The 23,760-nt window shown below is 49.7% G+C and overlaps 1 protein-coding gene across 5 annotated transcripts in view; it reads right to left on the bottom strand.

Moving 5' to 3' along the window:
• RIPOR2 (RHO family interacting cell polarization regulator 2) overlaps positions 1-23,760 on the bottom strand; it is a 612,501-nt gene that overhangs the window by 154,637 nt on the left and 434,104 nt on the right. For all 5 annotated transcript variants that reach the window (XM_078687528.1, XM_078687531.1, XM_078687533.1 and 2 more), the window contains exon 11: positions 11,726-11,874. In XM_078687528.1, coding sequence (XP_078543654.1) covers positions 11,726-11,874 — 149 coding nt within the window. The remainder of the gene's footprint in view (positions 1-11,725; positions 11,875-23,760) is intronic.

Raw genomic sequence — 23,760 nt, 5'->3', positions numbered from 1 at the left:
TTTTTTTCTCCAGGGTACGCGTACTGGTATGTGTACCGATACGTGTACCGGGGCGCGCACCCCGTAAAAAAATAATAATAATAATAATGAGTGTGTGTGTGTGTGTGGTGTGTGTGTGGGGGGGGTATGATTGTGGGGTGTGTGTGTGTAGGATGTGTGGGTGTGTGTGTGGGGTGTGTGTGTGGGGGTGTGTGTGTGGGGGTGTGTGTGTGGGGGTGTGTGTGTGGGGGTGTGTGTGGGGGTGTGTTTGGGTGTGTGTGGGGGTGAGGAATGTGTGTATGTGTGTGTGTGTGTGTGTGAGGTGTGTGTGAGGTGTGTGTGTGGGGTGTGTGTGTGTGGGGGGTCTGTGTCAGAGGTGTGTGTGTGTGGGGGGGTGAGGTGTGTGTGGGGGATGTGTGGGGTGTGTCTGTGAGGTGTGTGTGTGTGGGGGGGAGTGAGGTGTGTGTGGGTGGGGGTGTGTGGGGTGTGTGGGTGTAGGTGGGGGTGTGGGGGTGTATGGTGTGTGTGTGGGTGTGGGTGGTGTTTGGGTGTGGGTGGAGGTGTGGGTGTATGAGGTATGGTGGGGTGTGTGTGTGGGGGTGTGTGTGTGGGGGTGTGTGTGTGGGGGGTGTGTGTGGGGGGGTATGTGTGTGGGGCACCCCCTCAAAAAAATAAAAAAATAATGAGTGTGTGTGTGTGGTGTGTGTGGGGGGGGGGTGGGTGTGGGGCATGTGTGTGGTGGGGGTATGTGTGTGGGGTGTTTGTGTGTAGGATGTGTTGGTGTGTGTGTGGGATGTGTGTGGGGGGGTGGGTGTGTGTGTGTGAGAGGAGTGTGTGTGTGAGAGGAGTGTGTGTGGGTGTGTGTGGGTGTGTGTGTGTGTGGTGTGTGTGTGTGTGTGTGTGTGAGGTGTGTGAGGTGTGTGTCAGAGGTGTGTGTGTGTGGGGAAGGGGTGAGGTGTATGTGGGGGATGTGTGGGGTGTGTCTGTGAGGTGTGTGTGTGTGGGGGGAGTGAGGTGTGTGTGGGTGGGGGTGTGTGGGGTGTGTGGGGTGTGTGGGGGTGTGGGTGTGTAAGGTGTCTGTGTGGGTGTGGGTGTGTGGGGTGTTTGGGTGTGGGTGGAGGTGTGGGTGTATGAGGTATGTGTGGAGGGTGTATGTGGGGGGGTGGGTGTGGGGGGGGTATGTGTGTGGGGCACCCCCTCAAAAAAAGAAAAAAGAAAATAAGTGTGTGTGTGTGTGTGGTGTGTGTGTGTGGGGGGGATGGGGTGTGTGTGTGGTGGGGGTATGTGTGTGGGGTGTGTGTGTAGGATGTGTGGGTGTGTGTGGGGTGTGTGTGTAGGGGTGTGTGTGGGTGTGTGTGTGTGTGTGTGTGTGAGGAGTGTGTGCGTGGGTGTGTGTGTGTGTGTGAGAGGTGTGTGTGTGGTGTGTGTGTGTGGGGGGGGTGGTGTCAGAGGTGTGTGTGTGGGAGGGGTGAGGTGTGTGTGGGGGATGTGTGGGGTGTGTGTGTGGGGGTGGAGTGAGGTGTGTGTCTGTGTGGGGGTGGAGTGAGGTGTGTGTGGGTAGGGGTGTGTGGGGTGTGTGGGTGGGGGTGTGGGTGTGTAAGGTGTGTGTGTGGGTGTGGGTGTGTGGGGTGTTTGGGTGTGGGTGGAGGTGTGGGTGTGTGAGGTATGTGTGGGGGTGAGTGTGGGAGGGGTGGGTGTGGGGTATGTGTATGTGGGGGTATGTGTGTGGGGGGTGTGTGTGTATGAGTAAAATGTTCAGCTAACTATAACTGGTGTCAAACCTATGGTTTTCTCAGTGAATTTAATAGGTTTTTTAATTGCTAATTCCTAACTATAACTGGTATGAAACCTATGGTTTTTTGAGAGAATTTCATAGGTTTTTTAAATGCTAATTCCTAACTATAACTGGTGTGAAACCTATGGTTTTTTCAGTGAATACCAAAGGTTTTTTAAATGCTAATTCCTAACTATATAAGGCCTGAAACCTTTGTTTTTTTCAGTGAACTCGCAAGGTTTTTTAAATGCTAATTCTATTAGCGGATAACATTTATATATGTTAATATCCGTATGGGACCACCTGAACAGCCCTAGGGGGGTCAGAGTGTTTCTACAAGGCCCCCAAATCTTTTTTTTTTCTTGTAAAAAAATGAGGTACGCGCACCGTGCGCGTACCGGTACGCGTACCGTAAGCGTACCCTGCGATTTTTATGAATTATTTTTTTTTTGGGCCTTGGGGGTCCTTGTGGGACCCCCTGAGCAGGCCTAGGGGTCAGGATGCTTCTACCCTGCACCCTTTTTGAGTTCCGCACGTTTGTTTTTCTGCTTTCCTGTGCCTCAGTCTACCGAGGCACAAGATGGCTGCCAACAGTTTCTGTTTTGGAGTGCTGACAGACATTGGCAGCCAATCAGAATGCAGCTCGCGCACTAGAGGTACGCGTACCGTACGCGTACGTGCGCATACCGTAAGCGTACGGGTAAGCTGCCATAGATATATAATTTTTTTTTAACCTAAATTACTCAAAATCCTCTGGAGCACATATCTTGAGACATAGCAAAGGCACATCGGGCTACCAGTCCCTACAATTTTGCCAAGTTTGGTGAAATCCATTCAGCCGTTCGAGCTAAAAGTGCGACCGACCGCCCTATGGAAATTAACATGGGGAAAACACGTTTTGGGACCCCCCTTTTATCTCGGCCCCCGCTTGACGAATCCCCCCCAAACTTTCAGGGAAGGACCGGAGCGTCGCGAGGCAAAGTTGCTGAAAAATTCAGGCAGATTCTTCAACCGACGCCAAAGTTATTCCCAATAGAATGTTGCGATTTCCCTATGGAAATCAATCCTAACTATATATACCTACTGGCGACCGCCAGTAGGATATATATATATATATATATATATATAGATTATATATATATTCACTGAAAAAACCATAGGTTATAGACCATATATAGTTAGGAATTTGCATTTACAAAACCTTGAAAATTCTCTGAAAAAACCATAGGTTAGTGACCATATATAGTTAGCTGGACATTTTATTGACATAAAACCAATGAAATTCCATATATAGTTAGTTGCACTAACTATATATCGCGCACCCGCAATCCACTGCTGATGATGTCACATATTACATCATTCATGACATGGTCAGTGACATCACTGATGACATCACTGATGACATCTCAAATGACATCACTGATGACATCACTGATGACATCTCAAATGACATCACTGATGACATCATCTAGTGTCTGTGTGTTTTTGTAAAGTTTAAATATGTTTTACATATTGAAGAATGAGTGGATGTATGGAAGACTGAGTGTGTGTGTGGCTGGCTGGGAGGTGTGTGACTCTGTGCATATCAATGTGTACTTGTATCAGTGATTGTATAAGAGAGTAAGTATGTGTTAGTATATGTGTGAAAAGTATGGTGTTCTGTGTTTAACTGTATAGATGAGGAAATCGAAGTGTGATTGATTCTTCACAGGACTGACTAGGTGTATGAGTGCATATGATAGTGTTGTAATAATGAGTGACTGTATGTATGAGTGATTGTATGGGTGAATGAGTGAATGTGTGTGTAGACGTAGGAATCAGTGAGAGCGCATGTAGTAACTGGTATTGGTGTGTCATGATGTCATCAGTGATGTCATTTGAGATGTCATCAGTGATGTCATCAGTGATGTCACTGAAGTATGGTGTTCTGTGTTTAACTGTATAGATGAGGAAATGGAAGTGTGATTGATTCTTTACAGGACTGACTAGGTGTGTGAGTAACTCCATGGATGAGTGGCTGTGTGTGAGTGTCTGCATAGGTGTATGAGTGCATATGATAGTGTTGTAATAATGAGTGACTGTATGTATGAGTGATTGTATGGGTGAATGAGTGAATGTGTGTGTAGACGTAGGAATCAGTGAGTGTGTATGTAGTAACTGGTATTGGTGTGTCATGATGTCATCAGTGATGTCATTTGAGATGTCATTTGAGATGTCATCAGTGATGTCATCAGTGATGTCACTGACCATGTCATGAATGATGTAATATGTGACATCATCAGCAGTGGATTGCGGGTGCGCGATATATAGTTAGTGCAACTAACTATATATGGAATTTCATTGGTTTTATGTCAATAAAATGTCCAGCTAACTATATATGGTCTCTAACCTATGGTTTTTTCAGAGAATTTTCAAGGTTTTGTAAATGCAAATTCCTAACTATATATGGTCTATAACCTATGGTTTTTTCAGTGAATTTCATTGGTTTTTTAAAAGCTAATATCTATAGCTGTAAAATATATTCTTTATTACGTGACGTATCACGTAGCCACGTGAGACGCCTCATGACGCGTCGCATAACCGTGACGTATCGGCTCTGCAGCGCAAACAAAACCCGTAACGTAAGCGTGCCGGAGCACGCTTACAGATATATATATTTTTTTTAACCTTAATTAGACAAAATCCACACGTGCACATATCTTGAGGCCTTGCAAAGGCATATCAAACAAACAGTCCCTACAATTTTGGCAAGTTTGCTGGAAATCTATTCCCTTAATTTTTTTTTTACTGTTTCTCTTGGTTTTCCCCTTGTTACGCTTACCGGGACGCTACCCGGTACGCGAACCGGACGCTCGAAAAACACAAGATGGCGGACTCCCGCTACGCTGCCGGTTAGCTGCCCGGTTCGCGTACCGGGAAGCGCCTCTACCGCGAAAAATCGCGGGGGACTTTAATATCCCCCTCATCAATCCTAGGGGGTCAGGAGGGGTTTACCTTGCCCCCTTTCCTTCATTTCCCCCTTCTTTTTTCACCACATCTTGTCTCAGGAACCTACCGAGAGACAAGATGGCGGCCGCTCCGGACTGTTTACAATGTTGACAGCTACGCTGCCGGTTAGCTGCCCGGTTAGCTGCCCGGTGAGCTGCCCGGTTCGCGTACCGGGACGCGCCTCTACGGCGTAAAATCGCAAAAAAATTTTTTTATTATTTTTTGCCCCGCGGGGCACTTTAATATCCCCCTCATCAATCCTAGGGGGTCAGGAGTGGTCTACCTTGCCCCCTTTCCTTCATTTCCCCCTTCGTTTTTCACCACATCTTGTCTCTCGATCGTACCGAGAGACAAGATGGCGGCCGCTCCGGACTGTTTAGAATGTTGACAGACACCGGAGAGCCAATCAGCTTCGGTTCGCGAAGTTCCGTTACGCGTCAGGTACGCGAACCGGGGCGCTAACCGGAGCGCTGTCACAGATATATATATTTTTTTAAACGGTAATTTCTCAAAATCCACTGGAGCACATATATTGAGACATAGCAAAGGCACGTCGGGCAAACCATATCTACAATTTTGCCAAGTTTCATGTAAATCTATTCAGCCGTTCGAGCTAAAAGTGAGTCCAACCGCCCTATGGAAAAACGCGTTTTGGGACCCCCCTTTTTTCTCGGCCCCCCCTTGACGAAACCCCCCCAAACTTTCAGGGGCTGCTCAGAAACAAAATGTGCCATTTTCCTGAAAATTTCAGCCAATTCCGTCCACAAACGCCAAAGTTATTAGACATAGAATTTTCAGAAATCCCATAGAGAAAAAATCCTAACTATATATACCCACTGGCTATCGCCAGTAGGTAATATACATATATAAACATATATAATCTGCATATCTATATAAATATAAATGCATGCATACATATATGCATACATATGCATGTTATTTACATGAAAGTTCTAAAAACACTAATAAAAGCAAAGCTAAAAAGCCACCTCATTACAAACAGAATGGCTTTAACTTAAACGAGGGCGAGATCTATTGCATTTTCAATGCTTGTTTACTTTGGTTCTATCAAGAAGGCATTCAGATGTGTCACACATTTGCCATAAATTCTAAATGTTAGCACTCTAGTTGCTCATTAGATCACTGTAGTAAAGCTAGTGCTCACCAGGGAAGTCTGCTGCTAATCATGGTTTGCAGCCATTTTCCCGCATTTTTTATCCCGCAGACTTTCAGTCCGCATACCATTATCCCGCAAGGTCATTGACCTCGCATACCATTATCCCGCATTTTTTCAAAACGCATGTGCATTTATCGCGCATGCCTTTACAAAGAATTACGTTTTAAAGGCATGTATGGTAAATGCATTTGCGTTGTGAAAACCACGATGACGAGAGAGGTAAGTGGGTTTGTGTTAATTCTTTCGTGGGTTAGTGATTGTGTAGTGTAGTGTAGTGTTGTGTAGTGTAGTGTTGTGTTAGTGTAGTGTAGAGTTGTGGTGGTTGTTTAGTGTAGGGTCATGCTGGGGGTAGTGTTTTAGGGTTTAGGGTTGTGTTGTAGTGTTTGCGTAGTGTAGGGTCATGCTGGGGGTAGTGTTTTAGGGTTTAGGGTAGTGTTGTAGTGTTTGCGTAGTATAGGGTCATGCTGGGGGTAGTGTTTTAGGGTTTAGGGTTGTGTTGTAGTGTTTGCGTAGTGTAGGGTCATGCTGGGGCTAGTGTTTTAGGGTTTAGGGTAGTGTTGTAGTGTTTGCGTAGTGTAGGGTCATGCTGGGCGTAGTGTTTTAGGGTTTAGGATAGTGTTGTAGTGTTTGTGTAGTGTAGGGTCATGCTGGGGGTAGTGTTTTAGGGTTTTGGGTAGTGTTGTAGTGTTTGCGTAGTGTAGGGTCATGCTGGGGTGTAGTGTTTTAGGGTTTAGGGTAGTGTTGTAGTGTTTGCGCAGTGTAGGGTCATGCTGGGGGTAGTGTTTTAGGGTTTTGGGTAGTGTTGTAGTGTTTGCGTAGTGTAGGGTCATGCTGGGGGTAGTGTTTTAGGGTTTTGGGTAGTGTTGTAGTGTTTGCGTAGTGTAGGGTCATGCTGGGGTGTAGTGTTTTAGGGTTTTGGGTAGTGTTGTAGTGTTTGCGTAGTGTAGGGTCATGCTGGGGGGTAGTGTTTTAGGGTTTTGGGTAGTGTTGTAGTGTTTGCGTAGTGTAGGGTTATGCTGGGGGTAGTGTTTTAGGGTTTTGGGTAGTGTTGTAGTGTTTGCGTAGTGTAGGGTCATGCTGGGGGTAGTGTTTTAGGGTTTTGGGTAGTGTTGTAGTGTTTGCGTAGTGTAGGGTCATGCTGGGGGGTAGTGTTTTAGGGTTTTGGGTAGTGTTGTAGTGTTTGCGTAGTGTAGGGTCATGCTGGGGGTAGTGTTTTAGGGTTTTGGGTAGTGTTGTAGTGTTTGCGTAGTGTAGGGTCATGCTGGGGGTAGTGTTTTAGGGTTTAGGGTAGTGTTGTAGTGTTTGCGTAGTGTAGGGTCATGCTGGGGGTAGTGTTTTAGGGTTTAGGGTAGTGTTGTAGTGTTTGCGTAGTGTAGGGTCATGCTGGGGGTAGTGTTTTAGGGTTTAGGGTAGTGTTGTAGTGTTTGCGTAGTGTAGGGTCATGCTGGGGGTAGTGTTTTAGGGTTTAGGGTAGTGTTGTAGTGTTTGCGTAGTGTAGGGTCATGCTGGGGTGTAGTGTTTTAGGGTTTTGGGTAGTGTTGTAGTGTTTGGGTAGTGTAGGGTCATGCTGGGGGTAGTGTTTTAGGGTTTAGGGTAGTGTTGTAGTGTTTGCGTAGTGTAGGGTCATGCTGGGGTGTAGTGTTTTAGGGTTTTGGGTAGTGTTGTAGTGTTTGCGTAGTGTAGGGTCATGCTGGGGGTAGTGTTTTAGGGTTTAGGGTAGTGTTGTAGTGTTTGCGTAGTGTAGGGTCATGCTGGGGGTAGTGTTTTAGGGTTTAGGGTTGTGTTGTAGTGTTTGCGTAGTGTAGGGTCATGCTGGGGGTAGTGAGTGTTTTAGGGTTTAGGGTTGTGTTGTAGTGTTTGTGTAGTGTAGGGTCACGCTGGGGGTAGTGTTTTAGGGTTTAGGGTAGTGTTGTAGTGTTTGCGTAGTGTATGGTCATGCTGGGGTGTAGTGTTTTAGGGTTTGGGGTAGTGTTGTAGTGTTTGCGTAGTGTAGGGTCATGCTGGGGGTAGTGTTTTAGGGTTTAGGGTAGTGTTGTAGTGTTTGTGTAGTGTAGGGTCATGCTGGGGGTAGTGTTTTAGGGTTTAGGGTAGTGTTGTACTGTTTGTGTAGTGTAGGGTCATGCTGGGGGTAGTGTTTTAGGGTTTAGGGTAGTTTAGTTGTTTAGTGTATGCTAAAAGTTTTCGTTATTTTTATTTGCGGCCTAATAGTACATGCAGGATTTTTTTGCGGACTGATGGTATGCGGGATTTCGTCATATATTCGCTAATCATACTTTCTATGGCAAAATGAACCCCCTCATTTTGTTCCTTTTTAAATTAAATGTTTTAAGAGTTACCACTTTATTCCAATCAAGATGGCTTCAGGTGTGCCATACCTTTGTAATAAGTAGGACTGTTAGCACTCTAGTTGTTCTTTAGAACACTCGGGGACATTCTGTCATTGGGCTATAGTTGGGCTACATCTGGCTGATATTTGGGCTACATTTGTTTTTTTTGTCTCTGGTGGCCATCTTTGGGCTACATTGGGCTACATTGGGCTACATTGGGCTACATTTGGGCTCCAACATATATATAGCCCAATGTAGCCCAATATATATTTTTCACAGTTAATTTTGGTAAAAACCACTGGAGCCTATATCTTGAGACATAGCAAAGGCACATCGGGCTACCAGTCCCTACAATTTTGCCAAGTTTGGTGTAAATCCATTCAGCCGTTCAGGCTAAAAGTGAGGCCAACCGCCCTATGGAAAATTGCATGGTAAAAACACGTTTTGGGACCCCCCTTTTTTCTCGCCCCCCCCTTGACGAAACCCCCCCAAATTTTCAGGGGCTGCTCAGAAATACAATGTTCCATTTTCCTGAAAATTTCAGCCAATTCTGTCCTCAAACGCCAAAGTTATTCGACATAGAATTTTCAAAAATCCCATAGGAAAAAAATCCTAACTATATATACCTACTGGCTATCGCCAGTAGGTAATATATATATATATATAATCTTGCCTCCTGGTTGCCCATGACTGCAACTCGTGTGCTCTGAGGTACAGGCCTTCACCAGAACCAGCATAATAATGGACCTTAGGGGAGAACCAGCAACCTTTCCCACTGCCGTATGCAATGAGTTTTCTAGTGGCTACTGGACTTTGGACACTAGTTGACTGAGCTTCACCATTGGCCACTGGTGACCAGACACCAAGTCACTGTGACCAGACACAGCCAGGAAGCCAACCAATGTTGTTTTGTTTGCTTGTAAAGACTGGGTACTTTGTTCTTTGGAAATGGTTTCCATTAGATTTGCAGCAAGTGCTTTTTGATTTTCACAGCATATGCACCGCTCTTATTCCCAAGGCCATAATGAAACTCACATCAATAAAACATGATAACAATACCCAACAAAATTACATTAGATTTAGGAGAATCACTCTGAACCCTTACAAAAGTAACTTCTGGGTCTTCCGAGCATATACGCAGACCTCCAAGGCTTGTCCCGATTGCATAACATGCACCATAAGATCCAACGTTACGTTGACTTTTCGCTCTTAGTAGGGCAGAAAATATAAGGGGCAGGATCTCAGAACCAAAAGGTGCTGGACAATGTTGGTTTTTCACTACGTATCATACTTTTATTTGCCGTTTATTAATCTTGTATGCATATAAAGAAATTTAGTTTTTCCAAGTAAAAAGCAACAGTGTTTTCACCTTATCGACTGTTACTGTGACACTGTATTCTGAGAGTCTAATCCTACACTACTCCCTTGAGTACGCACGTCTTAGCTGCTGGACCTTGCTATGCTGTGAGATTTAGGTGCAGAAGTGGAGTATAAGGGTTTCCCGTATGGAATGCATTAGTATTGTGGCTCCAGCACACTGGCAACAAACAATGTCTGTTGATACAATTGAGCCCGAGTAACCAGTCTGCCCTGGGACCACAAGAAAAAGCCTTGCAGTATCACATACATTTGGATTCCTTTATAGCCATTTAATATCATATTTGGGCTGTGTACAGAGTTCTGGCTAATATGTGCTGTCGTAAGATGGTGTGTGCTCTGAGTTGCAGAGCAGTGCTGCTGAGGGCATGCGCACTTCAACCCCTCTACTTCCACTGAGATTGGATTTAGGACTGAGTTCTATCCAGGACGAGCTAGCTTTGAAACCTTTAAGGTTCTGGCGCAGGTTATGGACAACCCCAGAACTGTCCAATTACAGGTCCGAACTGAGAGATGTCCTGAGCCATGGGAGTGCAGCAAAAATCCCCTGGCTTGTTTTTGTGAAAAATGAACTAGGGAAAATAGGACTACCAGACCTCTGGTATGACCCAGAACAGGCATGTAGGGGGGTCCCACGCAAAACGCTTGCTAACCTATTTATGGACCATAAACAGAGAAGATGGTTGCATGACTCCAAAGTTGGTTCCTTGACGACAAATTTTTTAGCGATCAAGGAGTCCGAGGAGTTTTTAAATGTTATCTATCCAGTAGGAGCAAGGAAGCTATACATCCAATGGAGGCATGGGACACTACCTCTAGGATCATTTGTAGGCAAGTGGTCGACGACCACGAGTGAATCATGCCCAGGGTGTGGGGCGACAGAGGAGGTGAATTGCACATCCTCTTCTTTTGCCCCGCCTACAGAAAAGCCAGAAAGTACTGGCTAATACCCTTATGCAAGAACATGGGATTTGACAAATGTATGGTTGCAATTAGAGTGTTTAAGACTGATACATCCCCACACATAGTCTTTGCACTGTCTAAGTTCCTCCTAGCCATGTGGTCCAAAAGATGCTCCCTCATTACAGCGGCACCCAGGGGCGATTTTATACTCTGATTCTGTAATGTGATCACACATCATGTGTTTTAACTTATTTTTTAAACCTGTTTTTATGTAAGGAGAATTTTATGGTTGCATAACTGTTTTTACTGTAATCTTTTATGACTGAAAAAATGTCGAAATAAAGATTTTGAAAATGAAATGCTTGGCATGTCGCCGCTCTTTTCCTTGTTTATGTATAAGGTGTGGTTAAGAAGGGGAAAAATATATCTGCCCATAAAACAATAGTTCAATACAGTTTTATATGTTTACTAATTTTAAATAGGTGCATGAGGTTTACTGCATGCCAGAGCAGCTTGACAAGCTAGATCACTAGACAACAAGGGAGATTCCAAAATGCAGCACAACACCAAACGCTGTTTTCGGACACTTCTCTCCGACTTCAGTACTTCACAAAATGTAGGAATAGGTCACTTAAACTGATGGTAAAATTAAATATAACTATTTGGGAACGAACAGAAGACAATAATGAGTAGACATCATCCAAGTCTGAAAAGTTGGCAATATTTCTTTCCATAGACTTAGAGAATGGTCTCATAGCCGTCAACTACGTTCCACAGCCAATGACTGCATCTATCCCCATTTCTTTATTAAGGAAAAGGATTTTAAAACTAAACTTGACACAATTTTTTTAATTAAATGTTTTTAAATGGTTGTACTGCTGACATCTTTACAGTGCAATGGTCTCGACTTGCTGCCAAGCAGTGGCGACTTTGTCACAATATTCTATTCTCTCTACTTTAGCTGTATTATATGCAAGTATGTCTTAAGACATGTCAGCATTTGAAAACAATACCGAGGCAAGAGGACCTATTTATTCGATTGCAGTAAAGAGTGAGATAGGAGAAGGCAAGTGTCCCTTGGTCTAAAGGGTTGCTCGATTATTCTGTATACTGATCATATATCTAGCTTTACACATCTCTCGTTGTCTGTTTCTACGCACCCATGCATCCAGGTATTCAGTTGCGGAATGAGCTACTTACTACCATGTGACTTCCAGGTTCAGTTTTACAGTCCCCAAGTCGTTTATGTCGACAGCCACCACTTGAGGCCTTGCTGCGAAGAGGTCCTTCGTTTCACAGGTTACGCTTCCCACCAGGATGTGAGTGGCCAGCCCCTTGAGCTCCGTGACCTAGAAGAAAGACAATCACAATGAAACCACTTAGTGGAAGCCGAAATATTTTCTTTGGGTCTGAGCAAGTGAGTGAAGGAATACAGGTAGCACACACACGCTGCAGAGCAAACAGACTCCTGGCATTAGCAGCACACAGGAGGGTAGAAGAAATGGAAAGGACTTATTCTTGATCCGTTACCACTGATGAGAAGACCACGAATCTTACCATAACATTGGAAGAGCAGAAAATTAAATTTATTAATGGAGTTTTGGCACATTGGAAAGCATTTAAAGAGGATACATGCTTGGCAGGCGTTTCAAAGTGTTATATCCGAGGCTACTATGGGTGGGTTCCCGAGATGAGCTACACCTGGTGCTACTGGCAGTGGTAGCTGGACAACTACAAAAATAGTGGGACAAAACTACATAACTGAATTGCACCATGCAAGAGTAGTGAGAGCAAATTAACTGAGATGAGAGTCATGAGAGAGAACATAGTTAAAATAGTTCAACAAACACTATTAACAGGAGTAAATTAACACTTATCACCCCACAGACTGAACCCATTCCTATCGTTTTACATTTCAAAGAGTGCCTGTCATTCATTCAAACTCACGGCTGGTAATCATAGCACAAAAGCTCTTGCTCTACCAAATATCTTAGCCCATCTCATTTTCTGTTTTACTCACGTCCCAATCATTTGTAAAATAAAGATTTTCTCCAATTCCCCGGTCATTGTCCCACCACCGTCATGTCCAAACTGCTGAGTGTCCATTCCTCCTTTCCCTTGCGCGCACCCTTTTACTTCTGCCCATTCTTAATTTAATGCAAAAACAACAAGGCATGGATAGAATGCTTGAATTAATCTCAGCCACTGGCAATCGCACAGGCCACAACCCAGTACGTACTTTTTTGCCCACAATGCCACCTCAGATTAGACCCAGCCATGTGCATAGCAGTCTTGACCCTACTCCTCATGGGAACAGACGAGCCCGAACTGTTAGGCCAGGTCCTCCCTGAACAGAAACTGTTAGAACTGGGATTTCTGGTAGGCTAAGGCTGACGCCAAAGCCAGGCAGAAACCACCATTCTAGTCAGGGCAAGGGAGTCACACGCCAAAATAACCTGTGCTCAACCCCTTGGTAGCTTGGCACGAGCAGACAGGCTTATCCCGGAGGCAATGTGTAAAGCATTTGCGCACGCACACAACAGCAACAACATCCTAGGCACACCACAAAAGGAACTCCACACAAGGTTATATAAAAATAACTTCTGTATTGTCAAAACACATCAGATAGTAATCACATGTTGGAAATGGGATCCCCGGCTGGCCAGGGCTTTCGCCAAAGTCAGTCAGAGACCACCACACCAAAGTCAGGGCAAGGGAGTTACACGCCAAGATAACCCCTACTCACCCTCTAGGTAACGTGGCGCGAGCAGCAAGGCTAAACTTGGAGGCGATGTAGGCTAAGTATTTGCGCACGCACCCCAGCAACAACAACCAAAGGCCCACCACAAAGGAAACTCCACACAAGGTTATATAAAAATAGCCTTTGTATTACACCAAAACACATTAGATAAAACACACACTTTACAATGTGCCAGAGGCACGGGCAGAATTTACAAGGGATATGTACAAGACAGGGCCACCTGGACCACTGTCAGGAATCAGAAGTAGCACTTTCAGAAATAGCACTTAGTACATAGAATATAGCACAAAATAGCACACAACCAGTAATTACTGGTAACCAGGACCTCACTAGCACCACCTGTACTAGGGAGAAAACAACCACCTATGTATTACAATACCTGTAGGGGTGTAAGAACATAACACATGATGCAATGCATAACATTCATTCAGAGGTGTAAAGGCACATGACGCATAAACAATACATTCAGAGGTGCAGAACAAATACCAATTTCCCCAAACTCACCAGTCACCACCTGTGACTGTCCCGGTGTCCCAATGTCAGGGCCTAAACGTGGCAGTTGCCCACAAAGTGCTGGGCAACTGGAGCAGGGAAAGTTAGCGCAAAGTTGGAGCCTCTCTGGGCTCAAAGAACCACCACTGTGGCACTGGTGAGCCTCTCTTAGGCTCTCTCACCAGCAAGGGGGGGGGGCTGCTGAGCCTCTCAGGGCTCCAGCAACAGAAAGGTACAGCCTCGCTGGGCTGGGGGGGTCCCTCGCTCTGGGGACCCAAAGCAATAATGCTGGCCAAGAGCCTCGCTGGGCTCTAACGCTACTGGTGCCCCCGGGGCACCTCGTGGCTCCACAAACGCGGAGGTGCTTTCTCTCGGTGGAGCCTCTCTGGCTCGGGTTGGAGTCCCCCTCTTGGGGACTCGGGTCGCTCACAAGTGCCCCCTGAGCCCTCAGGCTCAAAACACAAAGGCGCGAGGTCGCGCTACAGAGAGGGGGCGGGGCGGACACCGGCAATGTGTCCCGACGCTCCCCCCTCTTCTGCAGGCACCTACCGGGTTCGCGCTGGGCTCTCCAGCGGAGGCGGGTCTCTCCCGCTGGTCCCGGGGCTCTCCTGGGCGGCGGGGCTCTCCACACCGCGACGGAGCCTTGCCGGCACCTTTTCTCTGCTCTCCTCGCTGCTGGGCTCTCCTCTCCCGGCGGCGAGGCGGAACTTCCGGTTGCTTCTCCCGGGGCCGCGCTCTGATTGGCCGGCCGGCCGGAACACTTCCGGGTCGTCGCGGGCAGCGCGGCGGCCCGTTTTAGGCAGGCAGGCGGGCTCCCAGATGATCCGAGGAGTGGGCTCCCTCGTAGATCAATAACTCGGCACAACACCACAGCAATAAGCGGGGTGGCACCCGCGCTGTCAACTCGCCACACGGGGCGATCGGATGCCGGGTGGGCACCGGCCTCTGCAGACCACAGCGCTCCCAAGCGCTGCAGGCACAAATAAGCGCTCGTAAGCGCTAAACAGCAGCAAAAAGCGCTCCCAGGCGTTAGGGGTAAAATCCAGCGTTTCCAAGCGCTAGGCAGGCAATCTCAGCGCTCCTAGCGCTGAAGGGCAGAGAGCAGCGCTTTCAGGCTGCAGGCAACGAAGTCCTCAGTGCTCCCCAGCACTGGAGGACAGGACAGGGCTCCAGCAGGGGCTGGAGGCAGGCAGGGGGGGGCAAGGCTGGGCCAGAGCCAGCACACTGGGTCTCCAGGCAGGGAGACAGTCCAAGTGGCGGTCCTCCTGGCCCCAGCAGCAGCAACAGCCCCCTCTGGCAGGATCCAAAAGCAGAACAACCTCTGTGGGGACACAGCCCCATTTTTATACAGTGCATTCCTTTGTTCAAGGGTGTAGAGTGGGGGCGGAACCAGTCGCAGCTGGTTCTTGAGTACTCTGTTTACCTCAACCACCCTCTCTATTCACTGGCAGGGCTTGGGTCATTAGACACACCACAGGGGGGCGGAGCCAGCATTGTGTGGGGAAAACCCAGCCCATCCAGGACACAGGTACACTCCTCCCACACATCACTCATGCTAATCTCCCACTCACCACCGGGCAGACCCATCCAGACTTCCTGGAGCCTGGCATGCCAGCCAGCTCCAGCCAATCACACGCCAGCACCCTCACAGCACACGTACAGCCATGTCTAGAAATGGCGCTTCGCTACTAGACACATACATGCTGCATACACCATCTCGCAGCATTCACTCTCACGAGTTCACACGTACCAGACTCAAGCCTGTACACCCCACGCATCAGGAACTACCAGGGACACATACATTCCCCATGCATTCCTATGGGCGGGCAGGCCTAGCTCAGCACATGCACTCAGAGGGCGCACGCACTTTCCACTGGGACACAGTGAAAGTGCGCAGAATCCAAAAATCACCATCTCCAGGTCACCATTTCAAGCAAAAAGTCTAGGGGTGAACCTGCCCTAAGGGCCAAAGTCCAACATAACCCCCTTCCAGCCAAAACGCAGGGGAGACCAATCACCACCGTGATGGACTTCCCTGCTTGGGGCGATAGAACACGGACGCAGGCCCGCAACTGCAGGGACACCCTCCTGTTCTACGCCACGGTGAACCCATGGGATTCCTTCTAAACACACTGTCTGGACCAACTGGGCTACCCCACTGGTACTCCCAAGTTGTCCGCGGCCAGGACCAGGCCCTGGGCCACCCAGGTGCCACTGGTCCATGCCAATTCGCAGAGCGGGGGGTAGTAACCCCTGGCCCATAGGAGCCATTCTCCACTCTTCCTGTCTGCAAGACAGGACTAGACTGCCACTGGTACTCCAGCCTAGGGCCTACAACCTCAGGCGGACCAGGAGTCTCAGGGAAGGCTCTCCTCCCCCTACCTCTTCTCCTAGGGTTCCTCCTCCCTCTGCGAGGGGTACCCCTAGAACGCCATTCCAACCCAGGGCTTATCCACTCAGGTTGCACCGGGGTCAGAGGTGGGCTCTCCCACCCTCTGCACCCCCTTCCAGAGGTCTGCCCTCTCCCACCTGGAGAAGTTCCTCTGGAAGAAGAACCGGTCAGGACACTGGTTACAGTCATCCTACCCTTCAGGTCAGGCTGATCCTGAACCTGGCCTTCCAACCTCTGGTCTAAAACCTTCGGTGGAACAATTGCCTGGCACTCCAGGACTTCTGGGGATTCACACGCAATCCCCCTGAGGCTAACAAATGACACATCTGTTGTGTGACTGTCTGTCTGGCGCAGATCTCCCGCCCTCTGTCCACCTGACAGTGCGTGACGATCCCCCAGACCAGAAGTGGTGCCACCCGGGTCCCTCCAAGAAGACCTAGCCCAACTGGCTAGTCTCTGGTCCACTGGTGCATCCACTGGGAAACTCATCCCCCAATCACTCCTCACGCTGGACTCCTGTACCCTCCCTACCGGAGCGGTACTGCCAGCCTCTAGAACCACAGGAGCTCTGGTTGCAGACGCTCCAGGTCCTCTACTCACTAGGAGATCTTCCTCAAGTGGGCTAACAGGACAGCCTAGGTCCCCAACCTGGTGTTCCCTCAAGAAACCACCCAAGTTCTGAGACAGGGCTTCGGGCCTCTGGGGGCTCTCAGCCACCCACTGACTCCTGCTCCACTGAGCCAGGCAGTCAGCCCCTCCACCCTTCTCACTATACTGGGACCTAGCTGGGCTACACTGAGCCTCTTCCACCACGCTGGGCTGGAAGATACCTGAACCACTTCTTTTAGACTCACTCACCAATGACTCTACAGAACCTCTGGCCCTTTCCCAGCGGTCTGCTTCCTCTGCCAGGTCACATAGTTCAGACAATCCACACCCTACTAGGTGTTGGCGCAATCCTGGTGAACAACAACTGAGCAACTGCTCTCTGAGAAACATATCGAACAATATGTCCCAATCACATTTCGTGGGCTCCCGTACCCAATCACACAGGGCTCCACAACAGTCATCCTCAAAGTCTACCCAAGACTGGTGAGACGGTTTCCTAAGGTTCCTAAACCTCAACCTATTCTCCTCCTCTGGGGAAACAGGAACCATACTCTGGGAACTGGGACTTTCTAGACTGGAATCTAAATAGCTGCCACCACTGGACTCAAACCTCCCTGGGGAATCCAGACATTCAACACTGCACGCAGGGGATAGTCTACCCTCCAGAGCTACTTTACCTCTGGTGGAGGCCCTCTCAGCCTCCTCTATCCTTTCCTGCGCTAAGACCCTCTCGGTCTCTAGCTGTTGCTTCTTAACCTCCAGCTGTTGCTTTCTAATGCCCAGCTGTGCCATAGACTGGGCATGCTCCAACCTGAGCCTCTCTAAAGCCAGCTGGTGCTCCCTTTCTCTCCTCCTATCTTCCAGCTCCTCTGGGGACAGGGAAAGGGATGAGGCGCTGCCTCCTAAACTGGACCCAGCAAGGGACTCCCTATCTATGGGGTCCTCACTATCTGCTGGCGTCCCTGTGCTATCATCTTCTTCCTCCTCAGACTCTTCAGGGCTCCCCTCTGACCCACCACCCTCATGGTGTGAGACCCGGGCCCTCTCCGCACTGTGCTCACGCTCCCAGTCATCCTTCTGCCATTGGATCAGGTTACCCCTAAGTTGGGACTGGGTGTCTGACTCATTCACTGCAATGTCTCTCTCTTCGCAAAACTCTCTCAGTTCATGCAAAAACAGACCCCAGACATTAAAAGCAGACTCCATCTTGGCAAGATGATCACAGACACGTGCAACACAGGGGACTGAACAATCTGAAGTAAGAGGACTCAATTCCAAAACTTCAACAATCTCCTTATCAAAGAGAACTCATACTCATGCGTCCAGGAAAACACACCATTCATCCACACACACCCTCCCCTCGGATCGGTAAGGCAGTTTCTACCACCCCTGACTTCTCAACCTGACCAAAAGCGACACAGGTACCAAACTCTGGAAGCAGGGCGGGGGACAAATGTACTGAACACAATCAAATGACACTCCAGGAGAAGAAACAATGGAATTTCAAAAACAATACAATCCCCTAAAATGTGGTCATCTAAATGCAGAGTTTTGTGGTATGGCCAGTTACTACTAAGGTACAACGCAAACACAAATCCTTATCCCACCGCTTGCCGCCAATGTTGGAAATGGGATCCCCGGCTGGCCAGGGCTTTCGCCAAAGTCAGTCAGAGACCACCACACCAAAGTCAGGGCAAGGGAGTTACACGCCAAGATAACCCCTACTCACCCTCTAGGTAACGTGGCGCGAGCAGCAAGGCTAAACTTGGAGGCGATGTAGGCTAAGTATTTGCGCACGCACCCCAGCAACAACAACCAAAGGCCCACCACAAAGGAAACTCCACACAAGGTTATATAAAAATAGCCTTTGTATTACACCAAAACACATTAGATAAAACACACACTTTACAATGTGCCAGAGGCACGGGCAGAATTTACAAGGGATATGTACAAGACAGGGCCACCTGGACCACTGTCAGGAATCAGAAGTAGCACTTTCAGAAATAGCACTTAGTACATAGAATATAGCACAAAATAGCACACAACCAGTAATTACTGGTAACCAGGACCTCACTAGCACCACCTGTACTAGGGAGAAAACAACCACCTATGTATTACAATACCTGTAGGGGTGTAAGAACATAACACATGATGCAATGCATAACATTCATTCAGAGGTGTAAAGGCACATGACGCATAAACAATACATTCAGAGGTGCAGAACAAATACCAATTTCCCCAAACTCACCAGTCACCACCTGTGACTGTCCCGGTGTCCCAATGTCAGGGCCTAAACGTGGCAGTTGCCCACAAAGTGCTGGGCAACTGGAGCAGGGAAAGTTAGCGCAAAGTTGGAGCCTCTCTGGGCTCAAAGAACCACCACTGTGGCACTGGTGAGCCTCTCTTAGGCTCTCTCACCAGCAAGGGGGGGGGGCTGCTGAGCCTCTCAGGGCTCCAGCAACAGAAAGGTACAGCCTCGCTGGGCTGGGGGGGTCCCTCGCTCTGGGGACCCAAAGCAATAATGCTGGCCAAGAGCCTCGCTGGGCTCTAACGCTACTGGTGCCCCCGGGGCACCTCGTGGCTCCACAAACGCGGAGGTGCTTTCTCTCGGTGGAGCCTCTCTGGCTCGGGTTGGAGTCCCCCTCTTGGGGACTCGGGTCGCTCACAAGTGCCCCCTGAGCCCTCAGGCTCAAAACACAAAGGCGCGAGGTCGCGCTACAGAGAGGGGGCGGGGCGGACACCGGCAATGTGTCCCGACGCTCCCCCCTCTTCTGCAGGCACCTACCGGGTTCGCGCTGGGCTCTCCAGCGGAGGCGGGTCTCTCCCGCTGGTCCCGGGGCTCTCCTGGGCGGCGGGGCTCTCCACACCGCGACGGAGCCTTGCCGGCACCTTTTCTCTGCTCTCCTCGCTGCTGGGCTCTCCTCTCCCGGCGGCGAGGCGGAACTTCCGGTTGCTTCTCCCGGGGCCGCGCTCTGATTGGCCGGCCGGCCGGAACACTTCCGGGTCGTCGCGGGCAGCGCGGCGGCCCGTTTTAGGCAGGCAGGCGGGCTCCCAGATGATCCGAGGAGTGGGCTCCCTCGTAGATCAATAACTCGGCACAACACCACAGCAATAGGCGGGGTGGCACCCGCGCTGTCAACTCGCCACACGGGGCGATCGGATGCCGGGTGGGCACCGGCCTCTGCAGACCACAGCGCTCCCAAGCGCTGCAGGCACAAATAAGCGCTCGTAAGCGCTAAACAGCAGCAAAAAGCGCTCCCAGGCGTTAGGGGTAAAATCCAGCGTTTCCAAGCGCTAGGCAGGCAATCTCAGCGCTCCTAGCGCTGAAGGGCAGAGAGCAGCGCTTTCAGGCTGCAGGCAACGAAGTCCTCAGTGCTCCCCAGCACTGGAGGACAGGACAGGGCTCCAGCAGGGGCTGGAGGCAGGCAGGGGGGGGCAAGGCTGGGCCAGAGCCAGCACACTGGGTCTCCAGGCAGGGAGACAGTCCAAGTGGCGGTCCTCCTGGCCCCAGCAGCAGCAACAGCCCCCTCTGGCAGGATCCAAAAGCAGAACAACCTCTGTGGGGACACAGCCCCATTTTTATACAGTGCATTCCTTTGTTCAAGGGTGTAGAGTGGGGGCGGAACCAGTCGCAGCTGGTTCTTGAGTACTCTGTTTACCTCAACCACCCTCTCTATTCACTGGCAGGGCTTGGGTCATTAGACACACCACAGGGGGGCGGAGCCAGCATTGTGTGGGGAAAACCCAGCCCATCCAGGACACAGGTACACTCCTCCCACACATCACTCATGCTAATCTCCCACTCACCACCGGGCAGACCCATCCAGACTTCCTGGAGCCTGGCATGCCAGCCAGCTCCAGCCAATCACACGCCAGCACCCTCACAGCACACGTACAGCCATGTCTAGAAATGGCGCTTCGCTACTAGACACATACATGCTGCATACACCATCTCGCAGCATTCACTCTCACGAGTTCACACGTACCAGACTCAAGCCTGTACACCCCACGCATCAGGAACTACCAGGGACACATACATTCCCCATGCATTCCTATGGGCGGGCAGGCCTAGCTCAGCACATGCACTCAGAGGGCGCACGCACTTTCCACTGGGACACAGTGAAAGTGCGCAGAATCCAAAAATCACCATCTCCAGGTCACCATTTCAAGCAAAAAGTCTAGGGGTGAACCTGCCCTAAGGGCCAAAGTCCAACATCACACATGTACATTGTGCCAAATGGCACGAGCAATATTCACAAGGGATTATGTACAAGACAGGGCCACCTGGACCACTGTCAGGAATCATCACTTTTAGAGCTAGAAATACTGTTAGAAGTAGCACTTTGTAGATCATAGAATAATAAGAAGGTTCACACATGATGCATAGAACATTCAGAGGTGTAAGGGAAGAAAACACATGATGTATAAACATACATTCAGAGGTGTAAGAACAAGGCACATGATGCATCCAAACGCATTCAGAGGTGCAGCACAGAAAAACACATGATGCATAAAAACATTCAGAGGTTTAGGTAAGACACATAATGCATAGATCACATTCAGAGGTGTCACAGGCAAAATGGCATAGCACATTACGCATAACTCACATTGGGCATAACCGGCAAAAACTACAGTAGGCAATCTCTCACTAGTCTAAACACATTAGACTCTCCCCCTAGGCATAACTCACATTTAGGGGCGCAACTCACCTAGTGGAATAAACTCTCACTAGCATAAACCTGTATAGGTAAAATACCCTCATAATCACATAGCGCAAACATCACCTTAGGCAATTACTATCATAAACATAGCAAGATCACATTGCGCCAAAAATCACATTACATACCAGCCCCCTGGCCAAGTGGCCATCTAACAAGGTGACTCAAAAAGTCCTGTGTCCAGAATGTCAGGGCGCGCTGCCAATGCAGCGCCAGTCAGGGGTGCGCCACCGGCGCAAACCTAAACGTTGCAGCTGCCCACTAATTGCTGGGCAGCTGAGAAAGTCACAAATATGCAATGGGCTCTCAGTAGCCCTTTAGAACACTGTGCCCAACGTTGGAGCCCTCTGGCTCTAAGAACAACCATTTTGCGCTAAAAATGGGGGGAACACGGACCCCTGAGGACCCCCCCTGGACCTTTAAAACACATATGGCCCGGTCAGAGCCACACAGGCTCTCTAAACAATTACAAGTGCCCCCTAGGAGCACATTGGCCCCTGAAACAACTAGGTGCCTTGGAGCCCTCTAGGCTCTTGAAACTGTTAGACACTCACGAAGCGCACTAGCACTTTAAAATAAAATATGCCCCTATCGTTGGAGTCCCCACTGGGGACTCTGAAAAACAACGTAATGCCGCCTCGAGTCTCTCTGGCTCTGTGCCTGACTGGCACCACCAAAATCCATCCGCTCCCTCATGGGCGAAAACAGAAATGCCCTCTGTCCAGCGGGACTGCTCTGAGGGTCGTACTGGCGTGGTGCCTCCACTTCGCTCCCCCCAGCCGGCTGTACTCACCGGCTCTCCCGGTGGGAGCTTCTTTCAGGACGCGGCAGCTCTTCTCCTGCGGGGCTTCCCGGGACACCTGGCAGCCCCGCACTGCCGTCGGCGGCCTCAGCCGCCATCTTCGCTTCACCCTGGCCCCCTCGTCACACGGCAGCTCTTGGCCAATCGGAGCGCGGCTCACAAGTCGAGCCCCTCGTGACGCGGCAGCTTCTTCCCGGGTACCCCCCAATCAGAGCGCGGCTCCCCGGGACCAGCCCCCAACATCGGCCCAATCACCTCGCGGCTCAGAGGACGAGCCTCCCGCAGCCCGCCAATGACAGGGCGGCGCCTCCGGTTCTCCGTCCGCGGCTCCGGGCTGAGGACGGCGATTTCTCTGGTGCCACATGAGGGGTGGGCACCCTCGATTAAATTTAAAAATAAGCGAGGTGGGCTCTCGCAATAACCCCCAATGCAATCTCGGGGGAATCCTTTGTAAGGGACCTGCAGCATCGCGCTGCACAGCCCACACTCCTCTCCCTTCTCTAGGAAATTAAATCAAAAGCGCTTCCTGGCCAAAATAGGGCACTGGGGGAGAAATAAAGCGCTCCAAAGCGCTAGAGGCAAAAATAAAGCAACAAAGTCCTTCAGGAGTCCTGGACCTCAGCAGTCCAGGACATAAGGTGCAGCACAGCAGCTCCCAGAAAAGGAAAGTCCATCAGGTATCCAGGGGCTGGGCAGGGCCCAGGGAGGCAAGCCTTCCCCTGGGCCCAAGCAGCAGCACGCCCCTGGCAGGATTCAAGTCAAAAACAAGAACATTTTGGAAGGGGACACAGCCCCTTTTTATACAGTGAATTCCTTTGTCTAGCAGGATGCAGGCAATGTGAGAACCAGCTACAACTGGTTAAAGGGAACTCCTTTCACTGGCCAGGCTAGGGACATCAGGCGCACCACAGGGGGTGGAGCCAGCATTGTGGCAGGCAGGCACAGCCCTATTCACTCCCAGATGCTATCTCCTCCCACCACTCTAGTTGCAGATGTAGACATTCAACCAAGGGCTGACTCAAACAACCTCCTGGGGGCTCCCCAGCCCCTGTCACCCTCAAACCAGACAGTCAATCCACAAGCAGGCCCAGGCACACTCCTGGAGCCAGGCTCCAGCCAATCACGTGCCAGCAGACTCACTACACACGCACACCCATGTCTAGAAGTGGCACTTCCACACTAGACACATTCATGCCGCATACATCATTACGCAGCATTCAATCTCACGAGTTCACACATACCAAACTCGACCCTGCACTCCCCACACATCAGGAACTACCATGGTCACACATATTCCCCATGCATTCCTATGGGAGGGCAGGTCACTCACCACACATACACAGAGAGCTCACGCACTTTACACTGTACCACAGTGCAAAAGTGTGCAGAGACCTAAAATCACTAACACCAGGTCACGGAAACAGGCTAGGCAAAAGCAAAAAAAGTTTCGGGGTGAACCTG

The sequence above is a fragment of the Lissotriton helveticus genome, chromosome 4_1 (assembly GCF_964261635.1).
Source record: "Lissotriton helveticus chromosome 4_1, aLisHel1.1, whole genome shotgun sequence".
Lineage (NCBI taxonomy): Eukaryota > Metazoa > Chordata > Amphibia > Caudata > Salamandridae > Lissotriton > Lissotriton helveticus.
The sequence above is the reverse complement of the archived record's forward strand: the minus strand, read 5'-3'. Positions and strand labels throughout refer to the sequence as shown.